At 28.3% G+C, this 14558-nt stretch overlaps 3 protein-coding genes across 3 annotated transcripts in view; 1 reads left to right on the top strand and 2 right to left on the bottom strand.

Moving 5' to 3' along the window:
* The first annotated feature begins 1606 nt into the window (after positions 1-1606).
* The window catches only part of LOC145968666 (acetylcholinesterase), a 48745-nt gene continuing 35793 nt past the window's right edge, over positions 1607-14558 (top strand). Inside the window, exon 1 of the mRNA XM_083094321.1 lies at positions 1607-1684. The gene's annotated coding sequence lies outside the window, so the exon portion shown is untranslated. The remainder of the gene's footprint in view (positions 1685-14558) is intronic.
* Positions 3011-5525, bottom strand: LOC145968827 (uncharacterized). Its single transcript, XM_083094641.1, has 6 exons — positions 5460-5525; positions 5076-5149; positions 4427-4574; positions 3875-4069; positions 3523-3631; positions 3011-3352 (listed from the first exon to the last, which is right to left on the bottom strand). The coding sequence occupies exons 2-6, from the start codon at positions 5143-5145 to the stop codon at positions 3140-3142; spliced, it is 735 nt and encodes a 244-aa protein (XP_082950767.1). The 5' UTR covers positions 5146-5149; positions 5460-5525; the 3' UTR covers positions 3011-3139.
* On the bottom strand, positions 7213-12430 carry LOC145968670 (uncharacterized). The gene is made up of 5 exons (XM_083094326.1): positions 12074-12430; positions 10469-10613; positions 9906-10094; positions 8762-8870; positions 7213-7672 (listed from the first exon to the last, which is right to left on the bottom strand). The coding sequence occupies exons 1-5, from the start codon at positions 12141-12143 to the stop codon at positions 7475-7477; spliced, it is 711 nt and encodes a 236-aa protein (XP_082950452.1). The 5' UTR covers positions 12144-12430; the 3' UTR covers positions 7213-7474.

Below are 14558 nucleotides of genomic sequence, written 5' to 3'. Positions count from 1 at the left end.
ACGTGTATGGGAATTTCTGAATTTTAATATTCGCGATAATTGAAATAATATAAAGCGAGAAAATGTATCTTGAAATACGCATCTTGTAAAACGCAAAATAGGAGGGAGGGGGTAGCGAGCCCATCGTACAACGTTTTATAAACAAAGCGCGACCTCTCCCCTCTTCCTTCTCGCTTTGTCGCGCGCGCGTCCTTCACATTCCTCAAAATATATTTTCTCGTTTACAATTAGCATCGTTTCGACTGTCGCGAGGATTAGATTCTTATAAGCAAGTGTCGTCTATCACATATTATTCAAAGTGTCAAATTTAATACGCGTAGTGCAAAGAATCTCATAAAATAAATAATACTGTCTTGATTATTGACAGATTGAATTTTCGTGATTTTCACTGACATCGAAGCAATTTCTAAATATATCGACGACGTCAAATCAATCATCATCCGAATATAACAATGCAACTTTGTTTTGGTAAGTGAAAATTGTTTAACGATATTTTATTAATATTTGATATGCATTTAATTTATCAGGTTTATATTCGATATTTTAAAACGAATGCGTTTCGTTCAATCGATGAAAATTAATTTCCTTTATTGTAAATTTCCTTTATTATAAATTTGCTTTAAATTAAATTAAATACTTTTCTCGATTTGATCCAAAATGTCAAGTTTAGTAGAAATTTGGCGCTTCAAATAACTGACTCGTATGTCAAAGTTGGCACGAGTGAGTGAGAACCATATTTAATTCGCGTGACACAAGGAATCTGGAATCGAATCGCGGTGTTTTGACGTGACCGGAAGTGACGAAGATTTAATCGTTTCCTTGTCCTTTGTTAACGTAATTAAGCGCGGTTATTTGTGAGGTCAGGAAGCTTGTGCTGAAGATATCCTGGATAGATTGTAAGTAATATATATCGAAGGAAAAACGAATCGATTAATCGGAAAGAATTGTAATCAACTTTACAATCATAATTTATATCGTCGCACAATATTATTTTTTATTATATATCCTAAGAATCGCGTCCGAGTTGATTTAAGGTTAACTGATAAGCGTGAGAATAAATAAAAAAATATGTAGTTTGTTTTTAAGAGTAAGCGCGTAATATCTATTTATATTGATTGTCGTTATTATGCAAATATTTAAATCGATGATATCGATTATATCGATGATGCAATAATATTTTGTCATTTTAGAACATATACATGTTTTATATTAAATATTGGGAAGGAAAGCACGTAAGAGACGATTAATTTAATAAAAATATTAATACTAATAAAAAATTAAATATTAAACATTAAATTAAATATTAATAATAAATTAATATTAATAATATTAATAATTTAATAATTTAAAATAAAATTAATAATTTAATATTAATAATAAATAATTAAACATTTAAATAATTAAATATTTAATATTAAATAAAATTAAATATTAAATTATAATATTAAATATTATACATTTAAAAATTTAGATTTATATATTTATTTTTTTTTACTCAAAGTATATAAAAATTTAATTGTAAATATGATTTTCCCTTTTATAAAGAATATTTAGCAAAATTCTCTAATTTAATATGACATTAATAACGTTTTAATTTAATATCCAGGAACTAGAAATGGCTCAACGTGACAGAAATGTAACTGCAATCTACTGGCAATACAACAGCAGTACTACAGTTGTGTCGGTAAGTAAATTTACTGTTTATATTTGTTTGGTAAATATTATTGCTTACTTTAGTAAATTATTGCTTCTTCATTACTCATCGCGAGCAGTTCGATGAACGCATTGTTCCTATGAAAATCGTTGTAAAATTAGAAAAAAATATAGAATATCAGGAAAAAATACAGAATATTGTTACAAAAAAATATATCTGTGATGGAAAAATATATATATATTTCTTTTTCGTTATTCCATAAATTTATAATATTGTAAATTTATAATATTATAGTGTAAATTTATAATATTATAGGGTGTGTTTGGCCAGTTAAACATTGGATTACATGGATAATCGCGGACTGAACTGAATATTCATATAATCGCAACTATATTGCTCAACAGTTCTTTTATGCAGAGCTGTTTCTTTTTTTTCTCGATTTATTTGCGAAAAAATCAAAAGAAATTATAGATACTTTCACTCGATGACCCTCTATCTAAGTCGAGGATTGTGCCTTTACACTGATCCAGCCGTATTAATTATCTGTCAAATTTAATAAGTCATTTTCGCGCTTTAATTCTTTGCGATCGGCAAATAAAAATGTTATAATGTTAAAAATGTTATGCTTTTTAGCATAAATTGCATTTTTTGCAATAAATCTGCGCTTACGAACACTTGTTGCAGACGCGATAATAATTAATTATATCGTGGACAAAGATTTAATATGTTTAATAATGTGGAGACCCCGCGCTATTATCGGGAGATTAACGTATCGGCGTAATCGCAATTTATAATCTATGAAATTAGCATTAAAAACGTATTGGCAGTGCGTTTATTCTTTTACAATAAAGCGGATAAATTGTTTTTTCGAATATTCAGCTATGAATTCTCGGAATTTCTTTTATAAGAATTAATTAAATCTTAGACTTTTAATAAGAATCAATCTTACATATCACATCTCATATCTAAAAATAAAGGGATTTGTACAGAAAGGATTAATACAAATATATACTTGAATGTTGAAGATTTATTTAGTTTAATTTATAAATCTCTAGAACTAGTGTAACATAAATATATTTATATAATATTGATATTAATATTGATATTTTATTATATATAAAATTTTATTAATTCCGAAATATCCGATGGAAAAAAAATTGAACTTAATTTATTCTAAATTTATTTAAGCACAGTATTTTTTTTTTTTGGTTTTAACTAGATTTTAACAAATTATGAGAGGCACTTGTTAAAATTGAATACAGAATAATTAAAGATAGCAAAAAAATCGATTTAATAAAATAACTTTATAAATTATGCATTGATGTGAATCTCTCAATTATGCTATGAACAATAATCTTTATTTCAAGAATCGAAGTAGACCAACTAATTTCTTAAAATTAATTATTGTATTATATTGTATAATTAATTCATCAAACTTTTTTAAATTTAAACATAAATACAACACCGACGAGAAGACGCTATCCTTTATATTGTTTCTAAAAATTCCAATATTTCTGCGGCCGTTTTAATAGAGAGAAAAGCGTCAATTTTTTTTATCGCGAAAAGTTTCAAATTGTCTATAAATGTCTCATCTTCTAACCACTCAGGTGCTACCTCAGATATCAATTCACTCAGTAGGTCATCCGGTAAAGTGGCCACCTCGTAATTGTAAGCTATCTGAAAGCCTCTTATGTAAAACTGCGAATAATGAGAAAAATTAATTGAAAATAAGAAGAAAGCAAGTAAACAAAAGTATTAGTATTTATTAGCATTTATAATTATTGAAGAAATTGTTCATCAATAGTTTCTATCGAACCACATCGCGTACAAAACGTCCAAGAGTTTGAATTTTATAGAATTATACTTACATCTAGCTTTTTCAGAGAAAGCTTCAATTCCATATTTTTCACTTTGAGATGTTCTTCGCTTACTGTGAAAGTAATTTCCGTTTCCAAAGTGAAATTCTGTGCGGACAGGCTGAAAATAGAATACATAAAATACATTCTTAGCTTCAAGTTTTCATGACCTTTATGTTTATTTTTGGATCAGAGAATTGATAGAAAGACTTATTAAAATACTAAATGTAAAAAATCGTTATATAAAAAAAAGAATAAATAAGATAAATAAAAAATGTATCTGTGAAAGAACGTATACTTAAATTGAATTTGCCGAAATTATGCGTTCGATTCTCGGAAGAAAAAAAAAAGAACAAATATTCACTTTATATCACTATCTCCGTGAAATGAGTAAGCGTCGATATAGCTTGTTGTATTGTAATTAGTACTCCCGATTATCAACGGCCAAGTAAGATTTATATTGAACTTCAGGTCAGTTGGAATCAATTGGATATCTCCGTCCAAGACTTTGAACTCTGACAAACCAGACACGTTGACATTCGTCAAAAGTACATGCAAGCTGAAAAAGTATCGGAGAAACATAAAATATTGTAGATTACTATAATCGAAATTTGCGCTACTGTTTCAACGCGATCTTATTAAGATATTAAATTACTTTATGATAATTAGCAAAAAATATAGCGTAAAGAAAATACTCTTATTAACAGCAAGATAAATGAGAATCGTAAATTTTAAGATTCTAAGCTATGATAAACAGAAAAAATGATAACGAGATCATTATAATACATGTAAATATGATTTTATTTTTATTTATTTATTTGAGCCAAATTTCTAATTATTAATAAATATGATTTTATTTTTTTTTACACCGAATGTATAAATATCATTTAATTGAAAAAATTAAATCAGCACGCACTTTATTTCTTTTTGCTTTAATTTGAACTGTGTTCGCTCCGCGAAAAATGGATCGAGAACCGGAATTCCAAGTTGCTCGTTTCCAGTCTTTAATACATTCTTAACTCGTTCGATTAACTTCTCCAATGTAACATGTTTTGTAAATATATCTGTGAACACAAAAATAATAATTTTGTGGTTAAAAAAATATAATTTCCAAAAATATTTACGAAAAATGTTCTAGAAAAATATAATAGATTTCTTGGAAATTATCCAAAAATATTTTACACGAAATTACGCGAGAAATAAACTACAAAATCTGTAGAATCGGTAATTGATATTATTAAAGAATAAATTCAAAATGAACTATTTATAAATAGAATTATTCAAAATTATTGTGTCTTTATTAAAAAAATTTATTAAAATTATTCAAAATTACTGTATGTCTTGTGAAGAAAATAAATCAAAAAAAGATAACTAAAAATAAAATAAAACCAAATAAAACCAAAGTCAACTTAGAAATATAAATTAAAGATAATAATGCAAAGAAAAATAAATGTAAGAGAATATGACGTATCTTTGGAAAGATACTATTCAATATATTTTTCGAGAAGAAAGATTTACTGGAACACAAGAGAGGAGTGAGAAAAGAAATATCGATATTCACTTACGATAACCATTCGTTTCAATTGCTCGAGCAAGGCAACAGATCAGGATAAGCCCAAACGCTATGTACTTCATTTCTCTGCACAAATAGTAAAAGTAGAACACGCGAAATAGAAAACAGTCTCTTTCCCTCGAGATATTGCATTCTTAGAGTTAATGAATTTTCCGAGGACATCAAGATTACGAATTTCCGAGTTTAATTAGAATTAAGAAAAGTTAATATTCGCACGTGAGACGTAAATGCTTGAGAGAAAAATTAATAAATTTACTGTAAATTTATTATATCGCGTATATATCGATGCATATTCGAGATATTTAATAGTATTTATGAGTATTTATATCCGCGAACATTAAAATAATTTATGTATTATAATAATTAAAATACGTACAAATCCTTGTTGAGCGTTGATGATACAAATCGGGCTGTATTATAATTAAGAAAATGATGCGAACGAAACTACGACTCGGAAAGAATGTGGACATATTTATAGGAATTGGTTTATATATCATTTCGGTATCGAGATTAGGCATCCACCTAATATTAAGATCTCTTATCGATCACATACATTCGATTTTTATCCTTGTCAATTCGACAAAGGGATCTGATTCCGGAAAATTAGATGGAGACACGCGCGGACGATTTATCCATTCTCATTTTCATGTAAAAAATTGTGACGGGCTGATTGCGATCTTGAAACTGACGTTGACAAAAGTCTCCTGATGACTTGATCACGATTTTACAGAGATTAATCGAGTGTAATAATATAATTTCAATGAATTTTGTTTCGAAATTGTTTTGAAATCATTTTGTTTATTTGATGTTGTTTAGTATCATCGCGAGTCTCGCGTCTTATCGCAACAATCAGATTAGATTATAGGAGCTTGTATAACGCAATTAATTGGAGTAATGTAGAAATGTTGTAAGGTATAATAATTTAAGAATTTAATGTAGTCATAAATCGCGTATAATATATCCAGTAAAAAATATCTTATATCTTTGTTATATTGTCATTGATAATTATTTATTTTTTATCTAGTAATGTTTTTAATCATTTTTGTATTCATCTAAGAGAGACAGAGAGAAAAAGAGTTTTTTTTAAATATTTGACGCACTTGCATAGATTTAAAAAAAATCAGATTTTCGAGTCTTCGTAAAAAATTCAGAATTTTGATAATAAAAAATGATTCTTATCGAGAAAGAAAAAATGGTGAAAAAGAAATAATTAGTTTATATATCATGATTCATAAATAATTAATAAATTAGTAAAAAGATTAGTAAATAGATTAGTAAATTTAATTAATTTAATTTAACTTCATTAATAATTTAATTTAATTATATTTAATTAATAAATTAAAGATTAGTAAATTTATTTAGATTGATAATTTACTAATCGTCTTTTTATTCTATCTTTTTCTCTCTCTTTATTTCTTAATAAATAAAAATAAATTCATAGATTTTATTTACAACATTATTTGTTTGCATAAAATAAAATAGATCAATCAATAATTTATAAGTTTCTTTAACTTTAATTTTGATAATTGAAATAATATAAAACTTTCATGATATAAAGTGAGAAAATATCTTGAAATACGCGTAAAACATCGTGCAATATGCAACGTAAGAGACAGAGGATACACAAACGAGCCCTACTGTTTACAATATATTATAGACAAAGCGCGACCTTGCTCGCTAACCCCACTCTTCCTCTTCTCTTTACCGTATGATCTACATATTCTTCAAAATATTGTCTCGCTTGCAATTAGTATCATCTCGACTGTCGCGAGGATCTTATATGCAAACGCAGTTTATCATGTTATCAAGATTTTCAAAATTAATGCACGTAGTATGTACCTCATAACTATCTAAAACTCATTCTTTAACATATACGGTGAGTAAGAAAATATGTGCACATTCGTGTTTTTCTAGAATAATTTTGTAAAAAATAAGAAAAATTAAAATAATTTTGTGTAAAATTAGTGTACTATAGGTAATAAAATTGTAAATAGATAATAAAGTATATAATATACACTTTTTTTTCGCACTTTTTTTTTTATATACATTACAAGACATGTTCTTTTAAAATTTCTAATAATATATCGTGTAGCAAAGAGTGAAAAAAAAATTACAATAAAAGACAAAAATCTCTCACTAGGTTTTTTTATTAACGATTACATTAATAATTATATTAACTTTAATAACAATTTTAATAATTATTCTCTTGTTTAAAAAATAAATTTTTAAAATTAATATACATTTTTATTTCTTATCAATGTAAATACTATTCACACACATTATCATACATTTCACCGCCTAATCGATCAAGTAACGCGACTGTATAAATGATTGATCGAATGACAATTGGATCGATATACACATGACGAAAAAACTAAAGACCTATAAGTATTAAAGACCTAATAGTGCCAATAGCTCCATTAACGTCTTAGTAGCTAGAAACTCGTTGCCTTTGTCCATGACGATAGGAATAACTGTATTCACAATTGTGTCATGATAATCCTCGATCAGTTGAGGCACCATGTCAGAGATCAGGTTGCTTAGAAATTCGGACAGATCGTTATCATCGAAAAGTCCTGTCGCGTGAAACTGCAAATAAGAAAAGGGATTAATCTTCCGTTAAAAAAATTAAAAGCAGCAAAAGTGAATAATAACAAAAAATTAATTTTAGTCGAGAAAAATAACGGTTGAGAAATAGAAGAATTATTTAAAAATTATATAAATGACTTGAGTCGATTTTTCTATTGAATCGTTGCATACGAAATTTCATATTTTGATAGTTTTTACTCTGTGATGGAACATACACACACAGATATGCTTCAGACTTTGCGAAGTGTTTGCAAATTGTCAATTACAATAAATTTCTCAAAGATGTTGATTCATGTTGATTCAATTGTATGATTTGAATCGTGTTGATCCTCTCAATTCTTTTTGAAAAATCACAAAAAATTATTCCTTTTCCTTTCCAATTTTATTTTTTATAGCATATATTATCTATACTACTGTACTGTTTGTTTATATAAAAATATAAATAATTAATTGCAATTTAAAAAGTGCTATTTTTTAAAAACCTGGTAATAATTATCTTTAATTATGAGGCTCCCCTTTTCTCAGAAATTTTTTGTAAATGTATTTTTGTAAATGAAATCAATATCTTTGAAAATATATGTACATTTCGCGAGGTGGTAATGAATCACGTGGTGACTGAATTTAAAAGTGACTTTTTTCGTGACTTCAATAACAAATTCGTGTAACATTATTCCATGATATTAAAATTGTAAAAAAATTTGTAATATACTCTTTACAGGATGATATCAATGCAAAAGAGAAGAAAACGAATATTTGCAGTATAGAAAAATTTAATATCCGGAATATGAAGCTGAAAAAATGTTTTTGTAATTTTTATTCCTTTTTTCCATCCTCAACTTATACGTACATTTCCTACATTTAATCGAAACGAGAGATTACAACATTTTTTTCATTTATACAAAATGTGAAAAACATTGAAAAGTTTTTAATTATGTATATTTTTTGTTTTTTTCTTAATAATTATTAAAAAATTATTAACGCGCGCGCGAAATCGATATTTTATGTGCAACGATTTAATATTTGCTCCATTTCCGAATCTTGAGGATTATAATCAAGAAAAGAGAAGGAAAAGAATTGACAGTTACTTACCTCAAGCGCTCTCAAGAAAATGTTCAATTTCATGTCCTTTATTTTAAGATATTTGCCGTTCATTGTGAAACTAATTTCCGTGTCGAGAGAAAAGCCTTGTGGAGATATTCTGGAAATTGAATATATACATATATCCCTTAATCTCTCATGACCTGAATTTTTAAATCAATATTGATAAGACGTCTACTTATAATTAGGAAAATGGAAATTTAATTATTTAAAAAAATACAATATTTAACTATGAAATATTATTTATTTTAAAGTTTAGAAATATTTCTACCTTGACCAGTTCGTTCAATTTTGTTTCCTCATTTTATGCGTGCAAAAGAAACGTGTTTAAATATAAATTTAATGTTTGTATTTTGATATGAAAATATAGATATTAATATTAAATGATATTGAGAGGTAGATTGTCTTAAATAGAAATGGAAAATTTGCATTCCACAATTGGATTTCGCGTTTCCTAAAACCGATTTGACCACCGTAGGAAGAAAAAAACGATGCGATTGCGTGTTTCACGTGAAGCATGTATAAATTCAGTTACGATTTAATAACGCGCTTTATCGCAGTTGACATTATTTGATAACATCAGGAAAGCACTCAATGAAAAACAGCTGATTCATTATCAAACGTATTAGCTCTCGTTTTTTTTTTTTTTTTGCTTCACGCGGATATGTTTCATGCATTGTATTTAAATATAAATGAAACGAAATGGAAAACAAGGGTTCTCCACGAACGAGAAAGAATCAGCAATAATGGTAATAATGTCATATGATAATAAATATTTGTAAAATGATAAATATGATTTTATAATTATAATAATATTATATATTAGTTATTATTCTAATAAAATATTATTGTTGCGAGATATAAATATGCATATATGATTAAAATTACTGTGATTAAAATTACTATAATTAATTAATAAATTGCTATATTAAAACTGGCATAATTTCGTTAAAATGCAGATTTAGTTTAAATAATCTTCCTATGTTTATATACATGTTAATATACAAATTAATGAATACACAAACTTGATAGAAGGGTGAAATTCTTTTTCGTGTTTTTTAAATATCGAAAACTAGATTTTTTTTTATTGCGTCGAAGTGACATCGATTTCAAAGAAATATTCGCCGATACTCACTTCATCTCGCCATTGCCGTAAATTTCAAAGTTCTCGACTTTACCCTTCATGGAGTAATTTGTACTCGCGGCTATCAATGGCCAAGAAATGTTTAGGATGAGTTTCAGACCAATTATTTCGAGATCACCCTTGTTGACATCGTATCCGGACAGAGCATCCACTCGGACATTTGTTAAAAGAGCGTCGAATCTAAAGGATATGCCGGAAACATAAGAAATTATCAGTCACCGTTAAATGAATTTTGTAGTTTCTCATTTATTATAATAATTAATAATGAAATATCGTTGATCATCACATTAAGTTAATCCACTTATCATTTGACAAAATCGAAAAATACCTCTTAAATGATATCTTTTTCCTTTCCTCTTTCTTGCTAGAAATTGTATATAATTTATGTATTATAATAACGCGATATCAGTTTTAATAGCGATATATAAGATAAGATACATTAATTAAAAATGTGTAATTGCAAGAATATTTTTTTCTGAAGACGTGTATATTAATTTAAAGCATTGACGGTCAACGTGTCACTTAGATATAAAAAAACTCAAATCAATATGCACTTTATTGTTTCTTCATCAATCGCGATCGGTAATTGATCCAAGGTGAACGGATCGAGGACTGGAAGTCCGAGCGTGTCGTTTCCGATCCGCATTATGGTCTTGAATTTTTCGAGGAAATCTTCAAGCATATTTTTATATCCCCCGTCTACAAAGAGAAGTGAGTTCAAAAAAGTTTACGCGATATATGATTAACGCAATAATTAAAATCAAACATAAAACGATACTGAACTCACGATATGGGTAATAAACAATAACATAATAACAGATACATAAGCTGGGAAACGCATAATAAAGGAAATGCAACGACACTAGTACCGGTATGATGTACAACCAAAATGAGTGCTCTACGAAATCATAAAGACATAATAATGGTAAAATACACATTTCCAAAATATAATAAAATATATTACATCTAATATTATATTTATATTCTAAATATATAATATGCCATATCTAGTAAGAGATATATTTCTATATCTAATATTATATCTATATTTTATATTATAATTAGATCATATTTTAATTATAGCCTAAAATATAAAAGAAATAATGTAAAGAGTATGAAAGAAGACGACGTAATTTTGCGAAGCGATTTTATATTTTATTTTAAGAAGTAGAAGAGAATTTTGAAAGCAGATATCCAGTTGAGACAAAATTACAATGTAAACGATGACAGAATACGGTATCCGGAATTAAAGACATTATAAACAAAGCAACACAGATCTAATAGATCTCTATACATATTACTTTGTATATATAGGATGTTCCAAAATTAAACGATCAAATTTTACCAATATATTCTATAGATAGAAACAAGAAAACAAATTTTAAATATTAATTTAAAATTAATTTAAAAATGAATTTAAAAATGAATTTAAAAATTATAATAAAAATATTATACATGAAGGTATGATGATATTGTTAAATTTAATATGATATGTTTAATATTATTGATATATTGACTATTTAATAAAAATAAATTGACGCTACTTATTTATATAATGATATATTTTCATATGAAAATATTGATTTTAGTTATCTCTTATTATAAATTGATTTTTATTTATGAGAAACTGCAAAAAAGCTAAAGTATATAATACAAGAGTCAATTTGTGATAAGATTAAGAGAAGATTAGTTTGGTATTCATTTAGGTTAAAGCAAAATGGACGTGAAATTCGTGGAGTGTTAGATTCAATTTCTCAACGATGTCAAGTTTGCATTAAAATCCGAAGGACGACATTTGGAAAATTAAACAAACGTATTTTCTTTTTTCAATAAAACGTTCTCCTACCAATGTTTTTATATAAAATACATTTTTATATAAAATATACTGGCAAATTTTTTGGTTATTTAATTTTGGAACACTCTGTAGCTCTCTCATCTAAATCATCTCTATCAAAAACACGTGCTCGAGAGTAGAGATAACTAAAGAATAAGATGATCAAAAATTAAAGTAGACTGAAAGGAGTATACCGTTGAAAGATAAATGGCAAGGGTAAAGGATGGTATAAACGAGATATATTTCCAGAGATAGAGCAAGAGAGAGAGAGAAAGAGATACTCCAGAGAGAGAACTGGAAGCGAAATACATAGATATCAACTTACGATGACCGTCCATCTTAATTGCCGAGGCAAGGGTACAGATCAGGGTAAGCCCGAGCACTACGAGCTTCATTTTTCTGCGGAAAATAGAAAATATAGTCGATTTAGCTAGCCTTCTCGGAAGGAGGTCAACAAGACCTCTGCCACTGTGTTGTTATCACTGGCCGCGGTCGCGAAAATTATTATCAATGCAAATAACACGAATGTCAATGGTGTTTCTGCAACGTCTACTCGTCTACTCGATACTCGCAGGTAATTTGCGTTCGCGAGGCTCTTATATATATCGCACTAATTACAAGTCGTTTGACGTAAGTCGAGTTGTGGGACGCAGATAAGTAGCTGCGCGAATTGCAATTAAAAAAATTTACCGCAACCGTTATATATATATAAGTCGTCGGGGTATCAGATCCATCTGGAGATCTCTTATCTCGACGGACGATATCGGACTTTGTACGATATGATTATTGATTAGTTGACAAAAATCGAACATCGCGCGTGCATACCTTCCTTATCCGCGGGAAATTATCCAGATCATCCTTGGATCTTGAGGATGACGTTAATGACGTAATTCAGCGATGATAGATTACTCTTCGTTTGTGCTCGAGGGGTGCGCGACATTAATTACGATTTATCTTGTTCTGAGACGCACTTCTGCCTCCATTTCTCACGCACGAAGAGTTCTTCGCTTATCAGGGTGATTGCATATCAGTCTCTTCGTTCATCGAGATTAAACATACGATTATGATGTCGAACATGAAGACAGCGAATGCAGATTTTTTATTTTTTTATTATAAAGATTAACGATATATAGCGCATATCTTCTTTGTATTTAGAAAAGAAGAACGCCAGAGGGATTAAATGATCAGCGAATTAAGGGGGATTAAAAAGAAAAGCGTAGAGAATTCTTTGTCGACAGTTGTTCAGTCATATTTAGGAACGCAAACATATTAGTGAAAAGTACTGAGGAGAGTCGGACTCTGTCATTTAGCTATCTAATCGGTATATTACATTATTAAGCTATCTTTTTCCTCTTCCCCACACATTTTTATTTAATTATGTAAAGCATCTATATATTTCAATATATTGTTACATTCTAAATTATTATATTTTACATATAATAATTATTATCTATGTTATATAATAATTATACAGGGTTTACCAAAAGTGTGGAAACTCCTTAATATTTCGAAAAATACGCATTTAAAAAAAAATGTTTCATACAAAAGTTATAGGGTTTTATGTGGCGCATTACACAGCAACATTATTATGACCTCGAATAGCGTTGTCAAGGTTATGTGAAGGTCACCTCCAACTTTTTAAATGGGGCACCCTATATGCTTTTGCATATTCTTGTAGTTTATCTCGAGAGCTTTCCAAAACACTATAATTAAGTTAGTTTTCATTATGTACTTTCCGAGTTATGACGCTTGAAATCATTTCTTAATTTTACATAAACCATAAAATATCTATTAAAATATTCATTTTTCGATTATCTTACCTTAATACTTTTATGTACAAAATAATGAAAGTAATCAATTGGTGTAAAGAAAACATAGTTATTTGTAAGAAAAAATATGTAATTGTTAATTGCAAATTACATATTTTTTCTTAAAAACAACTATGTTTTTTCTTTACACCAATTGATTCCTCTCATTATTTTGTACATAAAAGTATTAAGGTAAGATAATCGAAAAATGAATATTTTACTAGATATTTTATGGTTTATGTAAAATTAAGAAATTATTTCAAGCCTCATAACTCGAAAAGTACTCAATGAAGAAATACTTTATTATAGTGTTTTGAAAAGCTCTTAAGATAAGCTGCAAAATAATGTAATAAAAAATATAGGGTTCCATTTAAAAAATTGAAGCTGACCTTCACATAACCTTGACAACGCTATTCGAGGTCATAAGAATGTTGCTGTGTAATGCGCCATATAAAACCCTATAACTTTTGTATTGCAACGCCTTTGTCCGCCTCGGGAACGCCGATCCGGAGGAGGCGGCGTGCAATTTTAGCCGATAAAGAAAATAGTTGATTTACAAAAAAAAACGGTATCTCAGAGTACGGTAGCGTACGGTATCTCGCAGCTCTCACAAGGAGAGCGGTATTGGGCGCCAGGCGCGGTCTCCCGCGCCACGATATCGTTACGGTAACGGAAGGGTTCGATAATCCAGAGCTCAGTAAATGACAGAGGGGCAGGATTCTTTGTAGGTTAGAGAGAGAGCACTAAATAACTTCCGGGAGAGAGAAATGATCGACACTCCTTCAATTATTATTATAAATATATTTAACAATTATAGTATATGGACAAAGTTTATAACAAAGTATACGACAAAGACGATATGAATACAGTAGAAAAGATTAACGGTACGGAGAAAATAGCAAAGATTACATGCAGAGGATACGCAAGTAACGAAATCGATAATATAAATTTCGAAAGAAAAAAACATCAGAGTTATAAGACAGATACGAAAGTCGATTATTA

This window comes from Camponotus vicinus, unplaced genomic scaffold, assembly GCF_025532165.1.
Source record: "Camponotus vicinus isolate PSW18456_S1 unplaced genomic scaffold, iyCamVici1.0 SCAF_3, whole genome shotgun sequence".
Taxonomy (NCBI): domain Eukaryota; kingdom Metazoa; phylum Arthropoda; class Insecta; order Hymenoptera; family Formicidae; genus Camponotus; species Camponotus vicinus.
This window is presented reverse-complemented; position numbering and strand designations above follow the sequence as displayed.

Bases quoted from the DNA above. Each gene is read 5' to 3' on its own strand.
- LOC145968827 (XM_083094641.1), bottom strand. From the start codon at position 5,145: ATGAAGTACATAGCGTTTGGGCTTATCCTGATCTGTTGCCTTGCTCGA. The intron at 4,070-4,426 runs GTGCGTGCTGAT...ATACTTTTTCAG, and splicing joins TTAAAGCAAAAAGAAATAAA to CTTGCATGTACTTTTGACGA. The intron at 3,353-3,522 runs GTAAGTATAATT...CATTATTCGCAG, and splicing joins TTTCTCTGAAAAAGCTAGAT to TTTTACATAAGAGGCTTTCA.
- LOC145968670 (XM_083094326.1), bottom strand. From the start codon at position 12,143: ATGAAGCTCGTAGTGCTCGGGCTTACCCTGATCTGTACCCTTGCCTCG. The intron at 8,871-9,905 runs GTGAGTATCGGC...TTCAATTTCCAG, and splicing joins TACGGCAATGGCGAGATGAA to AATATCTCCACAAGGCTTTT. The intron at 7,673-8,761 runs GTAAGTAACTGT...TCTTATTTGCAG, and splicing joins TTTTCTTGAGAGCGCTTGAG to TTTCACGCGACAGGACTTTT.